The 24,280-nt window shown below is 41.3% G+C and overlaps 2 protein-coding genes across 2 annotated transcripts; both read right to left on the bottom strand.

The window, feature by feature from the left end:
• Positions 1–304: 304 nt before the first annotated feature.
• On the bottom strand, positions 305–19,300 carry LOC140708222 (uncharacterized). The gene is made up of 9 exons (XM_078377811.1): positions 19,101–19,300; positions 17,863–17,959; positions 17,098–17,231; positions 14,638–14,723; positions 14,011–14,154; positions 12,502–12,573; positions 9,309–9,452; positions 4,680–4,751; positions 305–3,537 (listed from the first exon to the last, which is right to left on the bottom strand). Exons 1-9 carry the CDS (start codon positions 19,271–19,273, stop codon positions 2,915–2,917), a joined length of 1,545 nt encoding a protein of 514 aa, XP_078233937.1. The 5' UTR covers positions 19,274–19,300; the 3' UTR covers positions 305–2,914.
• Positions 19,301–20,355: 1,055 nt separating this feature from the next.
• Positions 20,356–23,906, bottom strand: LOC144583722 (uncharacterized). Its single transcript, XM_078378224.1, has 3 exons — positions 23,030–23,906; positions 22,796–22,881; positions 20,356–20,791 (listed from the first exon to the last, which is right to left on the bottom strand). Exons 2-3 carry the CDS (start codon positions 22,822–22,824, stop codon positions 20,356–20,358), a joined length of 465 nt encoding a protein of 154 aa, XP_078234350.1. The 5' UTR covers positions 22,825–22,881; positions 23,030–23,906.
• Positions 23,907–24,280: the final 374 nt, after the last annotated feature.

The following is a 24,280-nucleotide window of genomic DNA, read 5'->3' as shown; positions in this document are numbered from 1 at the left end:
TCAATATGGTGACAAACTGTGGAAAAAAGAGAACTCAAGGAGGATCACCATCACAGGAAGAGAATCTCAGTGGGATATTGAGGCAAGATTCATTTAAGGACTGGCAAAAGAGTATTCAAGATATGTTGTCAACAGAGCTATAGCAACTACAAGGAGCGATGGCTCAGCTATGTTCAAATCAAAGATTTAGGGATGCAAATGACTGATATTAAAAATCAAATAACAGAAAATAAAAAACAAATAGCCAGAATAGATGAGACATGAAAAAAGAACAGAAGCAAGGCTGGAGACCTTGTATACAGATATGGGAGAGCTAAAACAGGAAAGAAAGCAAGATGAAATTACTTTGTTAAATCTACAAATGGAAAGAGCCAATGTCATACTTAGATTCCAGAATCTACCAGAACAAAAAGAAGAAGATACAGTGCAAGTGATTACTACCAATTTAGTATCACTCATGGAGATGCGACGGGAGGATGTTCAACAAAATATAGACACAGCATGAAGAATTAATATAGCATACACCAGGACTAAAAATCTCCCCATAGTAATTCATGTTAAATTTACAAGAAAGATCTTTTGAGATAAAGTCTTAAGAAATATACAATGCAAGGAACCTAATAGAAAAGACAAAGAAATTAAGATCTTGAAACATATTCCATGGCAAATAAGACAGAAAAGGAGACAATATGCGGAGTTGACATCTCTCCTGAAATAAAACTAAAAACCAGTAACTATTAAAGAAAATGCAGATAAAATGTTTTAAAGATGATATCAATGCCAACAAAATTATTTCAAAAAGATGAAATGACTCTGGAAACTTTGAATGTCTGTTTATAAGCATTTGGGCAGCTGGAACAGAATGGCACAACAAGGACAATTTTGGGATGAAATAAAAGCTACCCTTCAAACAATACTAGAAATAGTTAGATCCCATTATCAAGAGACAAAATTATCCAATCAACATCAGAAGAATTATAGTCCGCAAGTAACAGGGAACAACAAAGAAGGAAATGAGAGTATTCCAGATGATGTATGCCAATCAAAACAGGAGGTGGAGGAAATTAATTTAAGAGAAACGTCAGTCTTGGATCAGAGGAGAGTACTAAGGGAAGGCAAAGGGATAAAAACAGCAAAATTAACAACAACAACAAAAAAGCCTGGAAGATCCATTGAAGATAGACCAAGTACATAAAGAGTTAGTGGACATAAATCAGATGTACAAAATGGTTTCAGAGGACATGAAAGATGGTTTTGACTATTTGAAGTCTTTTGGCATGGAGCCCAGGAGGAGTAACCTTGACTACACTGTTGTTGCTTAAAGCCTCAGAATCTGTTTACTTCTATTTGACTTTTTTTTCTGTGTCTGGCTGGACAAATTAACCCTAGAGTGGAACATTTAAAAAAAACTGTGCTGTGGATATTCGTAAACCTGTGGAATTAGGCCATCAGGCCACGGATACAAATATTTGGGGACCTTGAATCTTAGCCTAAACACTTGGGCAGCTGGAACAGAATGGCACAACAAGGGCAATTTTGGAATGAAATAAAATCTACCCTTCAAACAATATTAGAAATAGTGAGATCCCATTATCAGGAGACAAAACTATCTAATCAGCATCAGAAGAATTATAGCCCGCAAACAACAGGGAACAACGAAGAAGGAAATGAGAGTGTTTCGGATGATGTATGCCAATCAAAACAGGAGCTGGAGGAAATTAATCTAAGAGAAATGTCAGTCTTGGATCAGAGGAAAAGCCTGGAAGATTCATTGAAGATAGACCAAGTACATAAAGAGTTAGTGGACATAAATCAGATGTACAAAATGGTTTCAGAGGACATGAAAGATGACAGAATGCTTAGAGACACAGAAATACTAAATGTAAAAAGAGAAATCAGAGAGGGAATTACATAGAAAGATGAAAAAGGGGAAAACAAGGAAGGGCCCCTTAATATTGAAAATATGTATATATTTAACATCGGGAATCGTTAAAGGGTATACTTTGTATATTAAAAAAGAGAATTAAATTGAAATAAGGGAGACCTAATCAGGATAAAGATGGAATATGGTGGTTTTTTATTTTAGGTAAACTAAACTAGATATAAAGCTGGGTCATGGATCTGGAACTACTTTCAATAAGAATGTTATTAGAAGGCCTTTAGAATATTATATAATGTGAGAGTAATATTATGATAGTAGTCATATTATATACTAAAATTTGTACATGAATGGTTTGAATGTTTGAAAGATGTTTGGAATTTGGGGGGACAACCGGGAAGACACTGAGATGTAAAAAACAAATAATTGTAAGCAAAGCATGTAACACGATGTTTGACAAGCACAAAACAATGTAGATAGACTGAAAAACTAATAAAATGTTTATAAAAATATTTCAAAAATATATAAAAATGTTTTATGTAGTGTGGGAAACATAAAACACAGGAGGAGGGTTTTATTATGTTTGGTGGATATATAGGGAATATTTTCATAATTAGACTCAAAAGATAGCCTGGAAAGCATAGACTAAAAAAGAATGTGAAGATCCAAGTAGGGAAAAAGATAGATTAGTAAATATAGTAATGGTGGAAAAATTGTTGTTGTTTTTTAATCTCCTTTTCTAGTATAATTGTATAACTTGATGTAAATGTACTATCTCAATCTCTGGAATTTTACCCTTTCCCTATCCATACTTACCCCCAAACCCTAAATCCCCTTACACAAAATCCTACCGCCATTGAAAAGAATAATTATATATAAATATAAACTCTTCTCTCTGTACAAAACTGCTCAAAACAATGCAAATTAGAGGCCCAGAAACCTGCCAGCCTCTTTCTGGCACCTGGTATAATCAACCACATAAACCTCTCCAAAATGTGCAGGCTCAAGAGTGTATTTCACTGAACAGGCAACATCTCAGGACCCACCTTGCAGGGCTGACTGACCTCCTGAATGTACCTTCCTTTCTCCTCCAGGCTTGTTAGACTTTGATACTTGACGGTTGTAATCTCCAAAGCCATATCTCCTTGGGAGATTCTCTTGGAAGGACAACTTCTTTCTCATCTTCTGCTGGAAAGTTTTGTAGTTGACACTCTGGGCGATGGAAGAAGGAGCAGGAACAGCCTTTTGGCCCACACTTGGTGACAAGCTTGTTGTTTTTGGGTGTCTGGAAGGGGTCTCTTCTTTAATGCATAGTGTGGAGCTAAGTGGGAACAAAGTATCTTGACTTGAATAGCGAAGACGTGGTTGGATCTTTGGCCACTCAAAGACTTTACAGAGCTTATCTTTCTCTTCTGTCTGAGGCATGAGAGATGCAGTTCTGGGTTTTCTTAGGCCATCAGATTTCTGGGACTTAGTTGCTTCCTTCTGTAGTTGGGCAAGGTCAACCTCTTTATGTGGATCATGGAAGGTAAACAGGTCAGTGTGACCAGGTGGCATCTCTCTGTTGAGTGTACTCCACTTTCCTCTCCAGGAAGACTCTGAGTCACCAAAGTGTGTGAAGTCCTGATAAGGCCTCATCGCCAAAGAGGTGTATTCATCTAAAGAAGGTCCAGAGAGAAGCAAAGTAAGTTCAGTTTGAAATGAGGGCTTCACAGAACAGGATACCACCTACAATACACCTCTTGAACAACAATGCTTCCTACAAAAATTCCCAAAGAGCCATTCCATTCCATGGCCAACCCAACTCCAGAGACTGTAAGCGAATAGGCAATTACTAGTTTCTTCTTCCAGTTATTAGTCTTTGTTGTAAGGAGTAGGGATGGAAACAAATTCTACTGGAGCAATCACAGTATATAAGCCAATCAGAAAAACAATGTGCTTAGGGTAACGCAAAAGACAACCCAGACTGTGCAAGACCCAAGAAATTAGCTACACCAGATACTGAACCACAAAGCACATTCTGTAATCTTTTAAAGGCACATTGAAAGTAATGTGTTCTTCCTAGCCTTTCCTAGCTAGGAGCTACATGCCAAGTTCAAGCTTGAGTCTTGCTTATAAAATTTATGCTACTCCAGAGGACATTGGATGCTGATATTCCCCCTCATTCTTGTGCGTTTGTCTGGAAGATTATTGATATACCATGTGTCCTTTGTCTGCTTGTGTGGCTTGAGGCCGCTCTGCAGATTGAGAGCAATGGGTTCTATTCTTCCCTCTTAGCTTGTCCTCCTTTCCCCTTTTATTTGGATGTTGCTGGTTGTATGTTCAAAGGGTGAGTTTTGCATGTGTATCTCAATCCCCCCTGGCATTTCAAAGTCACATCCTACATTGGCCCCACCACACAGAAGCCCCATTCTGCCAGTCTGCAACTTTTCCCTATTGAACAGGGAGTTCTGAAGAGGAGTCCAATGTTTGCATGAATGAGATTCCTCTATATGCATGTGCACACATATGCACACACTCCATAGTAACAGCACTCTTGGCAGCACAGATAGAAAAACGGTAGTCTGTGTTTAAATGAACATGAATAAGAACTGCCTTCAGATCTTCTACTTAAATTAGCAAGACAGGTGAGAGATCAGCTTGGGCCAGAGAGACTCTGAGTGGGGGGGGGGGGATGAATTGAATGCCCTTTATGTATTGTTAATACACCCTGCTCAGGCATAATGTCTGCACATGCTCTTATAAAATTGCTTCAGATTGCGCCCCCCCCCAATCTAATTCATGGAACATGTGCACTTACCCAGTTCCTTATGGTGACTTAATGATCCTCTCACAGCTCTCAGGAATTCTGAGATGTTCAGTCTCCCATCCCCTGTAACAAAATGAAAAGCAAAATGAAAGGATTCCTACAAATGGAATGGAAAGTCTTTTAATGGGAAAGTCCATGTGCTTAGAGCTCCCTAGTCCATGCTTAGAGACTGTTAAGGGTGTGGAGTAGAGCTTTCTTAAACAGAGGTCCAGAATTCACCAAAGAATTTCACCCATGCCCAGTTCTCTTGGTCACCCAAACCAACGGAGTGAGAAGGGTCTTTTAGGTATGTCTAACTTTGATTTGACGTGGCTGACTTAAATCTGAGATTTTGTTATACCTGGCTATTTTAGGATGTCAATCTCAATTAAAAAGATGTAAACAGGCAAAGCCCCTTCATGGATTGCTGCCTTGTCGTGGCGAAGGGGCTTGAGCAACTCAGAGAAGCTATGGGCTATGCCGTGCAGGGCCACCCAAGACGGACAGGTCATAGTGGAGAGTTCCGACTAAACGCAATCCACCTGGAGTAGGAACCGGCAATTCCACTCCAGTATCTTTGCCAAGAACGCCCCATGATCAGAAACAAAAGGCTAAAAGATATGACGCTGAAAGATGGGACCCTCAGGTCGGAAGGCGTCCAACATACTACTGAGGAAGAGCGGAGGACAAGTACAAGTAGCCCCAGAGCTAATGAAGTGGTTGGGCCAAAGCCGAAAGGACGCTCAGCTGTGGACGTGCCTGGAAGTGAAAGGAAAGTCCGATGCTGCAAAGAAAAATTTTGCATAGGAACATGGAATGTAAGATCTATGAACCTTGGGAAGCTGGAGGTGGTTAAACAGGAGATGGCAAGAATAAACATTGACATCCTGGGCATCAGTGAACTAAAATGGACAGGAATGGGTGAATTCAAATCAGATGATTACCATGTCTACTATTGTGGGCACGAATCCCGTAGAAAGAATGGAGTAGCCCTCATAGTCAACAAAAGAGTGGGTAAAGCTGTAATGGGATACAATCTCAAAAATGATAGAATGATGTCAGTACGAATCCAAGGCGGACCTTTCAACATCACAATAATCCAAGTTTATGCACCAACCTCCATTGCTGAGGAGACTGAAATTGAACAATTTTTTGAAGATTTACAACACCTTCTAGAACTGACCCCAAAGAAAGATGTTCTTCTCATTCTAGGGGACTGGAATGCCAAAGTAAGGAGTCAAGAGATAAAAGGAACAACAGGGAAGTTTGGCCTTGGAGTTCAAAATGAAGCAGGGCAAAGGCTAATAGAGTTTTGCCAAGAGAACAAGCTGGTCATCATAAACACTCTCTTCCAACAACACAAGAGGCGACTCTACACATGGAAATCACCAGATGGGCAGTATCGAAATCAGACTGATTATATTCTCTGCAGCCAAAGATGGAGAAGCTCTATACAGTCAGCAAAAACAAGACCTGGAGCTGATTGTGGCTCTGATCATCAGCTTCTCATAGCAAAATTCAAGCTTAAACTGAAGAGAGTAGGAAAAACCACTGGGCTACTCAGGTATAATCTAAATCAAATCCCTTATGAATACACAGTGGAAGTGAAGAACAGATTTAAGGAACTTGATTTGGTGGACAGAGTGCCTGAAGAACTTTGGACAGAGGCTCGTAACATTGTACAGGAGGCAGCAACAAAAAACATCCCAAAGAAAAGGAAATGCAAGAAAGCAAAGTGGCTGTCCAAGGAAGCCTTACAAATAGCAGAGAGGAGAAGGGAAACAAAATGCAGGGGAGACAGGGAAAGTTACAGAAAACTGAATGCAGACTTCCAAAGAATAGCAAGGAGAGACAAGAGAGCCTTCTTAAATGAACAATGCAAAGAAATAGAGGAAAATAACAGAAAAGGAAAAACCAGAGATCTGTTCAGGAAAATTTGAGATATTAGAGGAAAATTTTGTGCAAAGATGGACATGATAAAAGACAAAACTGGAAGGGACCTCACAGAAGCAGAAGACATCAAGAAGAGGTGGCAAGAATACACAGAGGAATTATATCAGAAAGTTTTGGATATCCCGGCCAACCCAGACAATATAGTTGCTGACCTAGAGCCAGACATCCTGGAGAGTGAGGTCAAGTGGGCCTTAGAAAGCCTGGCTAACAACAAGGCCAGTGGAGGTGATGGCATTCCAGCTGAACTATTTAAAATCTTAAAAGATGATGCTGTTAAGGTGCTACATTCAATATGCCAGCAAGTTTGGAAAACTCAACAGTGGCCAGAGGACTGGAAAAGATCAGTCTACATCCCAATACCAAAGAAGGGCAGTGCCAAAGAATGCTCCAACTACCGCACAATTGCACTCATTTCACACGCTAGCAAGGTTATGCTCAAAATCCTACAAGGTAGGCTTCAGCAATATGTGGACCGAGAACTCCCAGAAGTACAAGCGGGATTCCGAAGGGGCAGAGGAACTCGAGACCAAATTGCTAACATGCGCTGGATTATGGAGAAAGCCAGAGAGTTCCAGAAAAACATCTACTTCTGCTTCATTGATTATGCAAAAGCCTTTGACTGTGTGGACCACAGCAAACTATGGCAAGTCCTTAAAGAAATGGGCATGCCTGACCACCTTATCCATCTCCTGAGAAACCTATATGTGGGACAGGAAGCAACAGTTAGAACTGGATATGGAACAACTGATTGGTTCAAAATTGGGAAAGGAGTACGACAAGGCTGTATATTGTCTCCCTGCTTATTTAACTTATACGCAGAATATATCATGCGAAAGGCCGGACTGGAGGAATCCCAAGCTGGAATCAAGATTGCTGGAAGAAATATCAACAACCTCCGATATGCAGATGATACCACTCTGATGGCAGAAAGTGAGGAGGAACTAAAGAACCTTGTAATGAGGGTGAAAGAGGAGAGTGCAAAAAACGGTCTTAAACTCAACATCAAAAAAACTAAGATCATGGCCACTGGTCCCATCACATCCTGGCAAATAGAAGGGGAAGATATGGAGGCAGTGACAGATTTTACCTTCTTGGGCTCCATAATCACTGCAGATGGAGACAGCAGCCTCGAAATTAAAAGACACCTTCTTCTTGGGAGGAAAGCAATGACAAACCTTGACAGCATCTTAAAAAGCAGAGACATCACATTGCCAACAAAAGTCCGAATAGTCAAAGCTATGGTTTTTCCTGTTGTGATGTATGGAAGTGAGAGCTGGACCATAAAGAAAGCTGACCGCCGAAGAATTAATGCCTTTGAATTGTGGTGCTGGAGGAGGCTCTTGAGAGTCCCCTGGACTGCAAGGAGAACAAACCTATCAATTCTAAAGGAAATCAACCCTGAGTGCTCCCTGGAAGGGCAGATCCTGAAGCTGAGGCTCCAGTACTTTGGCCATCTCATGAGAAGAAAAGACTCCTTGGAAAAAACCTTGATGTTAGGAAAGTGTGACGGCAAGAGGAGAAGGGGACGACCGAGGATGAGATGGCTGGACAGTGTCTGCGAGGCAACCAACATGAATTTGACACAACTCCGGGAGGCAGTGGAAGACAGGAGGGCCTGGCGTGCTCTGGTCCATGGGGTCACGAAGAGTCGGACACGACTAAACGACTAAATGATGAAACAGGCAAAGACCTTTCTCTTCAGACAGGCTTTTCCTTAGTGACTAGCAGCCTGAGAGGGTTTTTCAGATCGGATTGTGGTGCTTTGCTGCTTTTAAATGTGTTTCTAGTCTTGATTTTTTTTTAATCATTTTAATATACTTCTTCAATTCTTTTAAAATATTTGTATAATTACTATTATTAGCTTTTAAATATTGTCTTTTTAATGTTCTAAATCTCCTTAAGTCCTTTTAAGGTGAAAGGTGGGGTAAAAATATTTTAAACAAACAAACAAACAGACAGACAGACAGACAGAAAGAACAGAAGCCCGAAAAACCCACAACAACCAACAGACATGTTGTTGTTCATTGTGTTAGTTAATTTGATTCCATTCAGAAAAAGCAGTATGGAAACAAGGTCTTCCTAGAACATCTGTAGATTTCCCTCTCTCTCTCTCTTTCAACTCTTCCACACCCCCATTTTAGGAACAAATATTCTGGTTAGTCCCCCCCCCCCCGCCCGGGCTCTATGCAGTATATAACAGAGAATTTATTTATTTATTTATTTATTTATTTATTTATTTATTTATTTATTTATTTATTTATTTATTTATTTATTTAGCTTGTACCCCGCCCATTTAGTCAACTGACTACTCTGGGCGGCTAACAACATATAAAACAAACAATGTAAAATATAATACATCAATAGACAAGAACTCAAGATGAAAGGACAAAATAAATCAAGAAGTGGCTGGAGGGAAGGCTTGCCTAAATAAACCAGGGAAGCCAGCAATTCATCTCTGGCTTGGATTTTAGTCTGCTTGAGAGAAGAAGCTGGAGGCTAATGCACTTCACCTTTCCAGGCAGCAAGGTTTCTCTTTCCCTAGTCTGGACTGAGAAACCAGTAACCATCAGATTCTTCTCTAGAAGTCAGAGACCTACTGACAACTTCTGCTTAATACCAGATGCACTGGGATCTTTAATACACCATGCAATGCCCCTTGTTCACATGCTGATGTTGAGGAATACTCACAGGTAATCTGAATACATCCCAATGCTAGTTCTATAATCTTGGAGTCCAGAGAGACCCCCAAAGATGCCAAAATTGTCTCCAAGTCCTCAACGTACACCATGTCTCTCTTTATCCTTCTGAAAATTTTCTGAGCATTCCGGAGAGCTGCAAGAAGCGCATGGGAGAGGAATGAGTTTAGTCGGGAAGCACAAAACAATGACTGCTCCCTTAAATTCCAGAACCTGGATGGACAGACAGTCCCAAGGAAACCATCTTTGCACTAATTATCCCAGCCCTGCTATATTTTAGGAGAATAGCATTAAGCAGGCTCAAACCTTATTCTTTATATTGTATTAAACTTCCAGCAATTATTTCAGCTGTTCAAGCCACTTATACAGATTGGTGGAAGTGCTGTGATATCACAGACCTTTCATGAACATTCCAGCTCATGGAGCAAAACTTTCAGCAGCCAAATGTGCCCCCAGACCAGTTGTGCTAAGGGAAGAGAAAGATGACCACTTAGCTGGGATTAAAAACTTCATCAAAGATGAAGAGGATCTGTGTTGGGCCAGCTGACTGAATGGGAAAAAGCTCTAGGATATAATGATCTTCAAGGCAAGAGGACTGTAGGTAGAATGACTAAGGAAGAGGACAGAGTTGACCGTGAGTTGGTACAGTAAATGGAAATCACTGAGAAGGAAGCTTTTGAAAGTAATTAAGCCAGGGGAGAAAATGACTGGGAAATGTTTGCTTGTGTTGGGCTGCTGTTTGAGGACAAAGCAAGTCAAAGCAGTGCCCAAAGCCCAGAAGAAAGGGCTTGATTGTAGGATATGAATTTCACTTATTGACTTGAAATTGACAGCCAGTTCTTGGGCTGTAGACTTATAATCGTTTTTCTGTTGTGACAACTTTGTACTAGGCTCCAAGTACATGGATGCATTCACCTCAAGGTATTTAGAAATAAAAGCCAGAAACATAAAGATACTAAGTAATTCATGAACTATAGTTGGTCTATGCAACTAAGAGGGGCTTGAATATAAGATCCATACAGGTTTAAGTTTATATATTGACAATTTATGTATGTTAATCATTGGGGTTTATGTAGTCAGAATTATATATCAAGTGGATTTGGCCTAAAGATGTTAAGTAGGTGAATATGGTACATGCAGTCAGTATTGTATGTTAGATGGATATATGGAAAATATTCTCCCCAATTATGTGTTTTGTGTTTGTTTTGTATGTCTGTTTGTGTTATTAATTAATAAAAAATAAAAAAGAAGAAATAAAAGTACAAAGGATAAGTCTACACAATAAAGTTTTAATCCAGTTGTTAGGCCCAGTTATAGCAGATCTACTGAATCAATGAGATCTATTAGTGTTAACAAGTTCTATTCATTCAGTGGGTCTACACTAACTGGGGCTGACCACCAGATTTAACTCTTTATCTCATCTCAATAATATCCCTTTATCAATGTATTTGTATTGTTGTCTCTTTAACTCAGTAGGGATGTGGTGGTGCTGCGGGTTAAACCCCAGCTGTGCTGCAAGGTTGGAAGACCAGCAGTCATAAGATCAAATCCATACTGTGGAGTGATTTCCTGTCGCTTGTCCCAGCTCCTGCCAACCTAGCAGTTCGAAAGCATGCAAATACAAGTAGATAAATAGGTACCACAATAGTGGGAAGGTAATGGTGTTCCGTGTCTAGTTGCGCTGGCCATGTGACCATGGAAAGTGTCTTCGGACAAATGCAGGCTCTACGGCTTGGAAAGGGGGATGAGCACCACCCCCTAGAGTTGGACTAAATGCCAAGGGCAACCTTTACCTTTATCTCTTCTACTCACAAATGAGATATGGAACTTGAGATGTTCCTACAGTAGACACCTTCTTCTGGCACAAGATTCTACCACAACAGGCAACGATTCAGGTAAGAACTGAGCCCCTTCTGTCTTGATAAGTAAGACAGGAAGAAAGCAGGCCATGTTTTGCTGCCAACCTGAAGCAGAATTGTCAACAGATCTCATTGTGCAGGTAGCTAGCCCTCAGAGTCACAGCATACACCCTAGGAAACAGATCACCTCAACTGTGGCCTAGACAAATGTAGCTGTTCAGATGTTGTTGAGCTACAGCTTCCAGCATCCCACACCATTGGTTTTGATGACTTGGGCTGATGTGAGTAGTAGACTAACATCATCTGGAAAACCATACTTGCCCATTTCTGTAAGGAGGGATGAGGTTTGGAGTTGTGGTGATTAGCAGAGTTTTCAGACAAGGCTTTTATGATGCCTGCCTCATATGGCAGCTGTGGAAGATAATTTTAAAATCTGTTTTTTTGAATTCATGCTGTTTTGTTCACACACGTATGCACACACACACTCTCTCAAAACAGTCACATAATAGTTGACACTTTAAAATGCGTAAACTTAAAAAACCAAATGCATATACTTAAAAAAACCATTCTAAAAGATGCAATTTTAAAAAAAATGTTACTGATAAGACTTAGAAATTTAAGCAGATATATATAGGTGACTTTTTATAGTACAAAACTGATCAAAAATAAGAATAAATATCCTGCGAACCCTGCATGCTTCGATGCCATGTTTTTTTCTTCCGTAGCAATGGCACATCTACTATTGGAGATAGAACACACTGAGGTGTATCTCCACAAAAATGTAAAAAGGTTAGGGTTGTAATCAGCACTCAGAAAAGTTACTTTTAGAAACTACAGCTCTAGTAGTGTGATTCTAAGAGTTGCTAAAGGAGAAATATTTATTTTCAGGCTGTGCTGTGAAAACACACACAAACCAAGCTGAGATAAGCCCGAGAGAGAGTAAAAGAGGAGCGAAAAACCCCAACCCATTAGCAGTTAAGAAAAGCACAGGTAAGAGGAAGAGATAGAGGGAAGCACCTGGTTGTTTCTCCACCATTTACTGTATGTGATTTCCCTCACCTATGCTTTTCTTTGCTGGTGGAGTGGAAGAGCCTTCCAAATTCTCAGCGAGGCTTGCTGTGTTGCCAGTGTGTTTGCCCTCAGATGTCTAGTCATGTACAGCCTCAGTGCATAAATTAAGTGAAAAAAATGAAATAGGAACATGAAAGGAGACCTAGAAATAACATGGGCAGAAAGTGAAGAGTTGGGCAAGGAGGCCATGCGTAGTAACAAGCACTGAAATGAAACCTCCTTCTTTTCTCATTGCCTCTGTTTCCTGCCACCTACCTTCTGTTTCTGTGTAGGGCAAGATGCAATTCACAATGTCCAGGAAGTCAACAAAATCCAGATTGCCATGTGCTGTGGTGGGAAGAAGAGGCAAGGCAAATGGGTAAAAGATGTAGAAGGGAGCCAGTATGCAAATTCACCTCAGGTAATTTTCTAATTCAGGCTCTAAATCCAGCTCAAAAAACAATAACCTAAAATCATTATCTTTTTGCATATTTCCTCCTTTAATAGGCAGTGGTAGTAAGGTTTGGCTATCAATTTGTGGATATATTTGCACTGGAACTTTGATCTGGTGTTATGAACACAAGCAGCAGCACTGCTCTATGCTGTAAAGTATATACTGGTGATTGTGTAACTAGTTTTTGATATATCTGAGCACCAATACCTAAATAGGTCATGGGGGGGATATAAATTTTGAACATTCAGTAAGCTTCTTATTTACCCAGCTTTTTATTTCATACATGTAATGGCACAAATGGGTTGATTTAACTGTGCATAGACAGACAAACAGTAAGTTAGTCAGATATATCCCAGTGTCCTGGATTGTGTAGGGTTGCTGGAGTGGGACGTGGGTAGTTCTGGATTCAAAGCTGTACTTAATCTGGGTTCAAATCCATACTCTGTTATAAAGCTCATGGCTTGACCTTGGGGAAATAACACTCTCTGAGTTTGATCAACCTCAGAGTTGTTGTTGTGAGGACAAGAGAACTCTCTGCACCACCATGAGCTCATTGGAAGAAAGACAACGAAAGTAATTCGTTCCGTGAGTAGCGCTGTCTTGCGAAATTTTCATCTTGTGAAAAGCAGTTTCCCATAGGAAACCCTATGGGAACCTCGCAAGATGAATGAATTATTTTCATCTTGCGAGGCATAGGTCTTGGGGAAAAAATAGTCTTGCAAAGCACGGCCATAGAAGAAGCCGTCTTGCGAGGCACCACAGTGATCACAAAAAGCATTCATCTTGCAGGTTTTTCGTCCCACGAGGCGTTCATTTTGCGAGGCACCACTGTAATTGGTTATTCTCTACTGATATTAATCTCTATTGATTTTAATTCTAAGCACAGTGCACTTTCTCCTGCATGCTACATGGACCACTGCATCTAACCTATGGCAATCCTAACAGAGTTTCAAGGTATGTGGGATGTTCAAGGAATGATTTTCTATTCCCAGCCACTTTCCAATTACTTTCCATGGCCAAGCAGGAATTTTCCCCTCTGGTAGCTCTCCAGAGTCTTAGTCTGATGCTCCGTCCACCATAACTATCTCTCCACATTTTCTTCTCCTTGTTTCCAAAGAGTCTAAAGCAGTGGTTGCCAACCTTGGGTCCCTGCACGTTATTTGACTGCAACTCCCAGAAACCCTCACAAGCACAGCTACTGGTGAAGGCTTCTGGGAGTTGCAGTTCAAGAATAGAGTATCTGGCGACCCAAGTTTGGGAACAACCGGTCTAACTAAAGTAATAGTTGGTGGGGGAAAAAAACATATCTGAGATGGAAAATTAGCACACACCATCTACAGGGACACATCGGAGAGCCTCGTGCATTTCAGTACCAGCCATCAGGATCCCCAGCGTGTGTAAGGTAAGTAGGAGGTGGTTGGCGTTAATCCTTCCCTTCTTGATGGCACTGAAAATGGTACAAGCCCTGGAGAGTCCTGAAAAAGCAAAGAAAGGCCTTGAAAGCCAAAGATAATGTTGTTTTTCCTAACAAATGTCCTCCGAACTACAGCTGGGATTTGTTTCAAATTGTGGACCCCAGGGCCAAAAGCCAGTTATTAGTCCCAGGTAAAGTGGGGCCATTGAATTAATGAAACTCATTCAAGTGCCGACTTGGCAGTTCCATACCGAGTCTACTCTAGCTGGGACTAACAATTGGATTTAGGCCCAAGCTCTTTACTGAACTTACCTGTACATGACAGGTTTGGCAGCTCCGAAGTGTTTGCTGGAATAGTAACGTGTGCCCTGAAACCTCAGAAGCCTCTGCCACCGGTGTAGCAAGGTGACATTATCAAACCACATCAGTGCAAAAGAACATTCTGTATGTGCATTGGCAGTAAACATATTCCCAGCTATCTTCAGAAAAAGAATGGATGGATCTAATCACTTCCGTTCACAATGAAACACTCATCACTAATTACCTTTTGCTCCTGGCACAAGGCATGGGTCAAATTGTTCTCCCTCATCACAGAATGTTGTGTAAAGATTATACAAGACTTTACTCCTCCTGCCAAGAGAAGAGCACAGAACACCATTACAATTAGTTTAATCTCTCTCTCTCTGTCACACATTCTCTCTCTCTCTCTCTCTCTCTCTCTCTCTCTCTCTCTCTCTCTTTCTTTCTTTCTTCCTCTCTCTCTCTCTCTCTCTCTCTCTCCTTGCTCCCCCTCTGGATCCAGAATTCAGGCCCGAAACAAATGAAACAAGGAGTTCCACAATTAGAAGCAGAGCTGACATAAGCAATAAAATACATACAATTATCCTCTGACGTGATTATCCTTCCAAGTTGCAAGCTAACATGCTTTCATTTGGTGATTTGTCATTGGGTGGAAACAACAGCCTCCATTTGCATGTTGATTTCACAAACTGTATTTCTGAGAGGCCAACATTTAATTACCTCATAATTCTTGCTGCTTTTGAAGCTGCCACTATATGCCTTGACCCCGAGATTCTTCAGATCTAGTACCAGAGGCCTCAACAGTCTGGTCATGAATAGAAGCTTCCTAATTTTTTTCCCAACCAATTAAGGAGCAGGAAGAAGAAGATGGCTGGTTCTTACAGTTGGCAGAGCTTTTGGCTGCTGTCAACATAGCCGGGAGGCTTTCTCTGTGTTGAAGAATTAAAACCCAGACAGGCATATAGGCCATAAAAAGGTAAAGGTAAAGGTTCCCCTTGACATTTTAGTCAGTCATGTTCAACTCTAGGGGGCGGTGCTCATCCCCATTTCCAAGCCGTAGAACCAGCGTTTGTCCGAAGACAGTTTCCGTTGTCACGTGGCCAGCACGACTTAGACACGGAATGCTGTTTACCTTCCCACCGAGGTGGTACCTATTTATCTACTCACATTTACATGCTTTTGAACTGCTAGGTTGGCAGGAGGTATAGGCTTGAAGCATATAAAGTTAGGATTTGGTCAGGCATTTGGAGAAACAGGATTGTCAGTATTGCCGAGAGGGCCTTCCAAGCATCCCGCTCCACTTGTGGGCGCTCTCTTCTGTAGTTCAAATGAACCCATTTCATGCTTGCACTCATGGTCCCATTCTTGTTTCCCCTGTGACAGAATGGGCAGAGAGTGGCCCTTCATATATTGATCGATGGCAACTCCCAGTGATGGTGAGGAATACTCGCTACAGCACTTCAACATCTGGAGGGGTGTTACACTTTGCCCACCTCTGCCCCATGGCTTCCTTTGAATGTGTGAAAAGACCTTATCTGTGAAATAGGTTAAGAATTAGCATGTCTTACAGAAATCCCACACAAAATTAAACAAACAAATTATACAGAACAGACTTTTTCAGACTAGTCCTTGATCAATAGTCTGTGTCCAGTCCGTGGAGCACACTTTTAAGTCTGCAGCTTCCAAAAGTTCTCTCTGAGTCCTCTGTTGCCATAGAAGCTGAGCTGAAGTCTGGCAGATTGGAAATAAAATAAGCACAGTTTTCACTTTAACTGGGGAAAAGGCTGTTTAAAAATGAAGGTACTGTATGCCTTCCTGGCACTCAACCTAATTTAATTAGCAAATTCAGCAGGACAGTTTTACGGCAAAGCAAAGCAAAAAGCGTGCTGCTTATATACAGCCCCATAGTGCTTCAAGCTCTCTCTGGGCGGTTTACAAGTTAATTATGCAGGTTACATATTGCCCCCCCCCCCCAGCAAGCTGGGTACTCATTTTACCGACCTTGGAAGGACAGAAGGCTGATTCAGTCTTGAGCAGGCTACCTGGGATTGAATCCCAGGTCGTGAGCACAGTTTTGGCTGCAGTACAGCAGTTTAACCACTGCGCCACGAGGCACATTCCTTATACTGTACGTAGTTCCTATTTATCTGGTGTAAGCTGCTACAGCTTGGATAGATCCAGTCAAGTCACAGATTCACAACTGAATCTATGTTAGGAAAAAAAATCAGCTGAGCAAATTTGTATGGTAAAATGACACATGGATCCAAAATACAATATAGTTAGGTTTCTTCCTTTCTGAACCACTATTTTATGGCTACATTTGTTGTATGCTGTGACCATTATTGTTTAATGCTTCGACATAGTAAATTTAGACAGTGCATTTTAAGCCTGAATGGAAACACAAGTCAAATCCCTTTATATTGGATTGCATTGTGCTGTTTTTTATTATGTCATTTGCCATGGCTCCTGTGCTAAAGCAAAAAACAGAAATGAACAAAAACTCTAAATTTAATGAAAACAAAATAGAGATTCATCTCCATCTTGGTTTTCCAGCTGGTGGGGAAGCTGAGGCGGAATTCAGTCCTTGGCCACATGAGTGTGGCAGATGGTTGCCTGATGTCCTCAGGTGTTCTAGGCCCCAAAGCTCAACATTCATTGCAGATACCTGTCATATTACTTATGGTATTCCAAGCCGCCCTGTTACCTGACACTTCCTTTGTGTGAGCCTGATGATGATGTTCGTTGCAGCTGAATCTTGGTGAATCCTGCACACTCTTTCTTCCTTGTTATACCCAGGTGATATCTTTGCTTTGGCAGCTTCTCAGAGACAGAATTGATCTGGTTGGGGGGAAAGCGGGATGTTCTCAGTTGAAGAGTTTGGACAGGAAGAGGTGGAATATCCAAGCCCCCTATCTTCACATAAATATGGCTCACTAATCCCTTTGGTTCTGAGGGTCGTGTCTTTTGCCTCAGGTTCCCTTTGGTAGGTTATAGATTCAGAAATATTTGTGGGATTTTATGCTTCCTGTAGCAAACACACATTTTACGTAACTTGTGAGCCTTTGGTACTTTCCTCTGGTAACAGAATGTCTTGGGCTGGCCCTCTAAGGTTTGTGTTTGAGGAAAAAGTACAGAAATAAAGTAGATCCCAAAAATCTTATTTCCCTAACACTCTCCTTTGGCTCCTTATTTTAGAAGTGATAATGGACCTACAGTCTTCCAAATAAGTTAAGATAGTTCACAAAAGTTACCTTTGGGGTCAGTAACCATGCTGGCTGAAAGAACTCTGGGAATTTTAGACCCTGCGAATATTCTATACATAGTATAGATTGGTACATGCTATTGACGTTACTGATCCTCTCAATTAAACAAACAAACAAACAAACAAACAAACAAACTGTCATTGAAGAACTGCTGATTCTTAGGAAATCGAAAACTTCAATATTTTCTGAAGGTGGTAAATTCTTACCTCACTTCTTTGAAATTTTTTGGCTTCATATTTCTGGGCAAAGTTTTTGTGACGTGGTGCCTTAGGAGGATATAGTGGGCTGTGCTTGATCATCTGCCTGGGGGAAGGAAGACGTGGAGAAATAGTAACACAGCAGGCAGTGTGTACTGGCCTCTTCAATTTATTTCCTGACTAATGCTTTCTTTGAGCAGGGATGTAGGAGTAAAGTTTGACAGTCAGGTGAGAATGGCATTAGCAAGACTGTTGTGAGGAATTAAAAAATGCAGTCAGCACTGTTGTTCTGTGTCAACAGACTAATTCCAACAATTTTGATGTCTACATGAAGCAGTTCCTTTGTAAAGCTAATGGGTCTTAATTGCCCATTCAAGACAAAGCCAGGTTAGAATAGTTCTTAATATATGGTTTGGAGGAAAGTGCCTGCCCCATTACTGTCAATATTGAAAATAAGCTCAGTGGAATAGGAAAAAAAGATTGGGTGGTAACAAATGACATTACCATCAGCTCAGTATCTTATCCCTGCATGCTGTAGTTCAAGACTGTCTCTCTGAGGGAAGCCTGAAAGCTGACATAGGCTGGAATATCCACCAGGCCTATCAACCTGCTAGCAAAAATCTTCCCAGTTATAATAAAGGATATAACATATTCAACAGGAAGTCATTTCTGTTCACTAAGGAATGAGGGGAGGGAGGAGTTTCAGAAAATAGATGGCAAGATGTTAACAATATAGGAGTGGAAAACCTAAGGGTTCATAAAATAAAAACAAGCAATGTGAGACTTCTTGTTTTTAAAGCTGACTGAGAAGGGCCACAATGTGGTGGAAAGCAGTGAAGGGAAGGCTGTTTGGAGGTACGAGGAAGGTGCCTCGTACTGAGCCAGACTATCAGTCTGTCTATCCAGCCCAGTCCTGTCAGCTCTTAACTGGCAACAGTGGCTCTCTGGACATCCAGGCAGGACTCTTTCCTAGACCCATCAGGACATTCTTGTTACTCCCTAGTGGTCTCCCATCTAAATACTAACCCAGCCTGAACCTGTTTAGCTTCTGCACTCAAATGAGATGAGGCATATTCAGGACAGTATGCTGGTACGGTGAAAGCCTGAGATCAGAGTTACTTTTTCTTTTCTTTTTTCACTATAATTCCCATACTGACTGTGGATTATTGGATTTGTAGCCCCAAAAGTATTTTTGTTACACTCTGGCTCAAATGTAATAGCTGCTATATGCTATCTCTAGTACTTACTCAGCTGCGCTGTAGCAGCAGCAATCATGAAAGGACAGCTTGCATTCTGTGATGGGACAGCTGGCTACTACTTTGTCCTTCCATCCTGGCTTAGACTTCGTCTTTATGGAGCAAGGAAGCTCCTCCTCGTATCCAAAGTGAAGCTCAGCTGGCATCTCCACTTGAGAATCCATCCAATCTGTCCCATGTAGTAGGTTCTCCATTTTGCTGTGGGGGGAAAGGAAAATAAACCCATTGCAGACATAAATGACAAATCCATATTAAGAAAGGGAGGACAGTCAAACAGCACAATTGCCACCGTATCTTGATATTGTGGTAAGGCAGGCATTAAAAATGAAATGAATGTAATTTTCAAAGGTCTTGAGTAGAGATGGGGGTACAGTATTTGCATTCGTATGCAAATATCCCCCACAGGTGGAAATAACAAGGGTCCGGCCCCATGGGGCTGGACTGTCCAGTCACCATTCCGCCACTTACACACACTCAACAGAGCCTTCCTATTGTGCCGTTCTCCACAATGGATTAGCCACTCTGCGACCTGGCAGAGAAGGTTGTCATCCTGTCTCCTGCCAGGAGTGGCTAATCTATTGTGGACAACAGCACGATAGGAAGGCTCTGTTGAGCTCGTGTCAGTGGCAGAATGGTGGGTGGACATGTTATTTCCACCTGTGGGGGGATATTCGTATACAAATACAAATACCCCCATCTCTAGTCTTGAGTTACTGCCTGACATGCAGGGCAGAAATGTGGAAGTTATACATGTAATTTATTAACTGAGCACAGTAACCTAATGCTGAACTTGTGACTACTGAACAGTGATAACTATTCTAGAAATTGGTAATAAGGTAAAAAGGCTGTTTATTATCTCAGGAATCCATTTTGGGATAGTACCGATTAGTAACTAAGAGAGGGAAGCAAGAAAATAGGAACTGATTTCAGAAAAAGGAGGGACACCCAACAGTACCTATCTGCATGCAGATCTAGAAAAGATAAATGTAAGAAAAACACACTTTAGTGACCTACTGCTCCCAGTTCAAATCACTTGCTATATGTGTCAGTGATGCTCTATTCCAGAAATCCCTTTTTGCTTAGGATTTTAATGAATGAGGAGTTGAGAATGCAGTTACGAAAAAGCTAGAAATTGTTGTATAACTGAAGGCATTTGCACAGTATCTTAACATGAAGGTCACAACTCTTAGCCCAAGGTTTGGAAGGGAATTCCTACTAGGTCGTCTTCTGCTAAGAAGTTGTGTCCTTACTTGTCTAAGCTGAGAGAGTCATAGTAAGTAGATGTATCTGGCTCAGTAGCAAGAAAGCTAGACAGCTCATCCTTCCAATCAGCTGTGCTCCTCTCCAATGAATTAGTAATGTGTGCTGGTGAACTTTCTTCAGCTTCCTGGGACTTCTGGTCTGATGTCTCCAGGAGTGCCTTGATCTTGTCCTCCATCTCATCCTCATCCTGTTCCTTTAGGTCCTGAGATCTGTTGTCCTCGGCCTGCTCAGTTGGAGATATGCCATTGTCTTCACCCTGCTCATTTGACTCTTGGGACTTGCTTTCCTTGACCCGTTCACTTATGTCTTCAGATATGGTGTCCTCTTCATTCCGCTCACTTGGAGTTTTGATCTGTTGCTCACTTATATCTTCAGATATGCTGTCCTCTTTGGTCTCCTCTTTTAGGCCTTGAGATTTGCTGGGAAAAACAAAGAACATAAATCATGGAAAATGGGGCATGGCTTATCAAAAGCTGACTTTACAGATCAGTGAATTAGGTATCTGGCTGCAGAGGTTGGGAGTTTGATTCCCCACTCCTCATCCAGGGAGAAAAGCCAGCCAGTGTGGCCTTGGGCAAGCTGCACAGCCTTAGGGCTCCCCAAGAAGAAGGGAATGATAAATTACTTCTGAGTACTCTCTACGCACAAAAAAAAACTCTGAAAAGGGTCACCATAAGTCATAATTGACTTGACAGCACATTATTGGTCCATGGGGTCACGAAGGGTTGGACACAACTAAACGACTAAACGAAGGATGAGGGCAGTGAAAAACACATGCAGTGCAATGACATGGAGGTTGCCCTTTATGATCTTTGATTTATACCTGAATTGTATTATTATTATTTTGTATATGTATTCTTTTGTTACTATGTTGTTTGTTTATGTGCTGTAAATTGCCCAGAGTGGTCCTGCCTGCCAGACGGGTGGTAAGTAAGTAAGTAAGTAAGTAAGTAAGTAAGTAAGTAAGTAAGTAAGTAAGTAAGTAAGCAAGTAAATAAATAAATAAATAAATAAATAAATAAATAAATAAAATTATTATTGTTGTTGTTGTTATTGATGATGATGATGATGATGATGATGTATTAATGTGGCATATACTTCATGTTAAGGTCTGGCTGTGATTCTCTCTAGTTAGGCTCTAGTGGATGTGGATTATTTGGCCCTTTTTCTGCACTGGGTATTGTTGGAAAATTCAATTTTTCATTATATGGGTACACTGCAGATTTAACCCTGTCACAGGATAGAGCCTGTTGCTCCTCAGTGTACGTATGCCCTTGGATAAGCTCTTTTTTCTTTTCTTTCTTTCTTTCTTTTTTTTACTGCAGGGTCCAGAATCTTTCCACTGGCAACTAGGGGCCACACTGCCTGGGGGATTCAGGGAGCTGCAGACCTAAAAGAGGAACTTGTCCTCACTCTAGTCATCACATAAGATGTATACAGGGAATCCTTTCTGCTCTCTCTCTACATTATATACAATATGTGACTGAACATACCATCTAGTGCAGAACCCCAGAAAAACTACCCCTCTTAAAGGATTCCTGCTTAGAACAGAAACTCTAGCAACACGAAAACAAAAAACAGAGGACATGGCTTATCTAAAATTAAATAAATAAACCTTTTCAGGTATGAATGAAGTGAAATGTCCCACCAATTTTAATTCATTAAAAAATGTGCCACTTTTGCCTGAAGACTGAAAGAAAACATTAAGAAATGTTTAAGAAAATGTTAAAACTTCTATCCACCTTGTGAATTGAGTTTTTAAATATGAACATTTTCAAATGTGAAATTCAGAATGACTTTGTTTGACTTCATGGTCCCCTCCTAGCCATCATGTTCCAACTATGACAAGCTTTTCTAGCATTTTATGGAGGTCACAAGACTACCAACAGTCTAGAGCTCAGTATGTTTGAGACCTAGTACATTGCCTGGCAGAAATCAGTCCTCAAATGTGCAAAAACTAATAATACAAAAGCATGTGTATGGCCAAACATGGAATGTTGTCTACTCCAAAATGGCTATGAAATGCAAAATTACTGTACATCTAGGGTGGCTGCAGGAAATGTAGTAAACGGGTTCTATACTTTTATTATTGTTCTCAACAGGAAATTCCAGCAGGTCTACTTTTCATGACATGCAACTGTAATTTCCTTTTCTGCTCAATTGTTAAAGGTACAGGAGTTCTGTCACTCATGCCATGTGGCCGCCTTCATATACAGTATAGCATCAATTGCTGTATGAGGGAGAAAAGAGAGACTGAAGTATCAATTAAAATTTTAAAAAATTGGATTTGAAAAACCTAAATTATGGTGCAAAAATGGCAAAATATATTACATAGTCCTTAAAAACACAACTGAAATCATTAAAAAAATGTAAACCAAAGGAATCAATAGGCTAAATTTTTCTGTGACCTTAAAATAATTTACCTGTCACTGCTGCTGACCAGTACCTCCATTCTTCTGGACTGGAATGGTTTTGCTTCTTTAACATCAGTGGCAATGTCTGTTAAACCCTATAAAAATAAACATCTAAAATGAAGAGACAATGGGAAGGTGAAAGACGCACTCCATTTTAGCTGCAAACAGAACAGAAGTCACTGCCCACCTCTGACACCAGCCCTTCCTCCGGCCACCAAAACAGATGCAAACAGAAATACTCACGGCAAGACTCCTCCCTTACTAGATCTTGACAAATTCACTTGCCAAGGAGCTGCAGGGATTAGCAAGCCTGTTGGCAATGTCTGAGGACCTGAGCAAAAAGACGAGACTGTAGGACATACAGGGCAATCAAAATGTGCAAGTCAGAGTTCTTGGATATCTGTCCTTCCTCTGACACCATGGAAGAGGTCTCAGGTTTTGAGCTTAGCAGGGTGATAGGAGGGGCCAGGAGAGTTTGGTGGAATTGGCTCTCTGGAGATGGACATGCAACCCTCCTCTGTGGCACGTTTTCTCCCACTGACTTGATTCCAGCTGTTGCTTGGAGAAGTTCCGGTCTGGTGATGTCATAGTGTATTGAGGTGACCCATGAAGTATGTGTGCATTTTAAAAAAAAAACATGCTTAGGCAGGAAAGGAAAACAGGCACCTGTGAACCCTCTTACATAATTATGAGGACTAACAGTGTCATGGAATCAGATGGACCTTTATGGGCTCCATATAACTCAACTTCAATAAAGGCCAAAATCAAAATATTGTGGAAATATTCCTGGAATCCTCAATGAAAAAGGGTTTCCCAGTTTCTTGAGGAAATAGTTTAATTGTTCAACCATTTATAATTTTAGGTATCATTCTCAGCTTTGCCTAGGCAAACATTTTGACATTTGGAAGTGTAGGGACCTTTTCTTCCTTCCATTCCCTGCATGTATTGGAATCTCCAAACCACAGGGTTATGGTTCAAAAAAATAAAAGGAAAAAGAAACTTAATCACAATATACTCTAAGCCAGGGGTCTCAAACATGTGGCCCGGGGGCCATTTGCGGCCTGCCGGATGATAGTTTGTGGCCCCCACCTTGCCTGCCCCCCTGAAGCGCCCACACATCCTCTGCTGTCAAGAGTCAAAAAAGCCTTGCCTCGCTCACTGGTTCTCACCCAAGACAGCACCTCTTGCACTCTCCATACAGAACTGCAGCCAGCCCACCTGTCTGCTGGCTGGCAGGCTGCAGTTCCGGATGGAGGGTGCAAGAGGCACTGTCTTGGGGGAGAGCAAGGTGGCTGCCGGCCCTTTTCCCTGAGCGCCCAAGCCGCTGCTATGCAATGCCTGAGAGCAGAGCTCGCTCCCAGCCCGTCCTTGAAGAGCACCTCCAACAGTGCCGCCGGGCTTCCTTGGGTTCTTGGCAGAAAATCTGATGCGGCCCAGCCTCACCCAGACTCTGCCTCCAGTGGCCCCCGGGTAAATTGAGTTTGAGACCCCTGC

This window comes from Pogona vitticeps, chromosome 6 (genome assembly GCF_051106095.1).
Source record: "Pogona vitticeps strain Pit_001003342236 chromosome 6, PviZW2.1, whole genome shotgun sequence".
NCBI classification, from domain to species: Eukaryota; Metazoa; Chordata; class Lepidosauria; order Squamata; family Agamidae; genus Pogona; species Pogona vitticeps.
Note: the sequence above shows the minus strand (reverse complement) of the source record. Positions and strands in the feature narration are given on the sequence as shown.

What these genes read in the sequence shown, in the direction of transcription:
- LOC140708222 (XM_078377811.1), bottom strand. Translation starts at nt 19,273, where the DNA reads ATGGATTCTCAAGTGGAGATGCCAGCTGAGCTTCACTTTGGATACGAG. An exon ending in TCACACAAAGGAAGTGTCAG is followed by an intron (nt 14,724 to 17,097) that starts GTAACAGGGCGG and finishes TTCTCTTGGCAG; the next exon opens with GAGGAGTAAAGTCTTGTATA. An exon ending in CCTTGTGCCAGGAGCAAAAG is followed by an intron (nt 14,155 to 14,637) that starts GTAATTAGTGAT and finishes TTGCTTTTTCAG; the next exon opens with GACTCTCCAGGGCTTGTACC.
- LOC144583722 (XM_078378224.1), bottom strand. Translation starts at nt 22,824, where the DNA reads ATGGAGGTACTGGTCAGCAGCAGTGACAG. An exon ending in CTGGTCAGCAGCAGTGACAG is followed by an intron (nt 20,792 to 22,795) that starts GTAAATTATTTT and finishes TGTTTTTCCCAG; the next exon opens with CAAATCTCAAGGCCTAAAAG.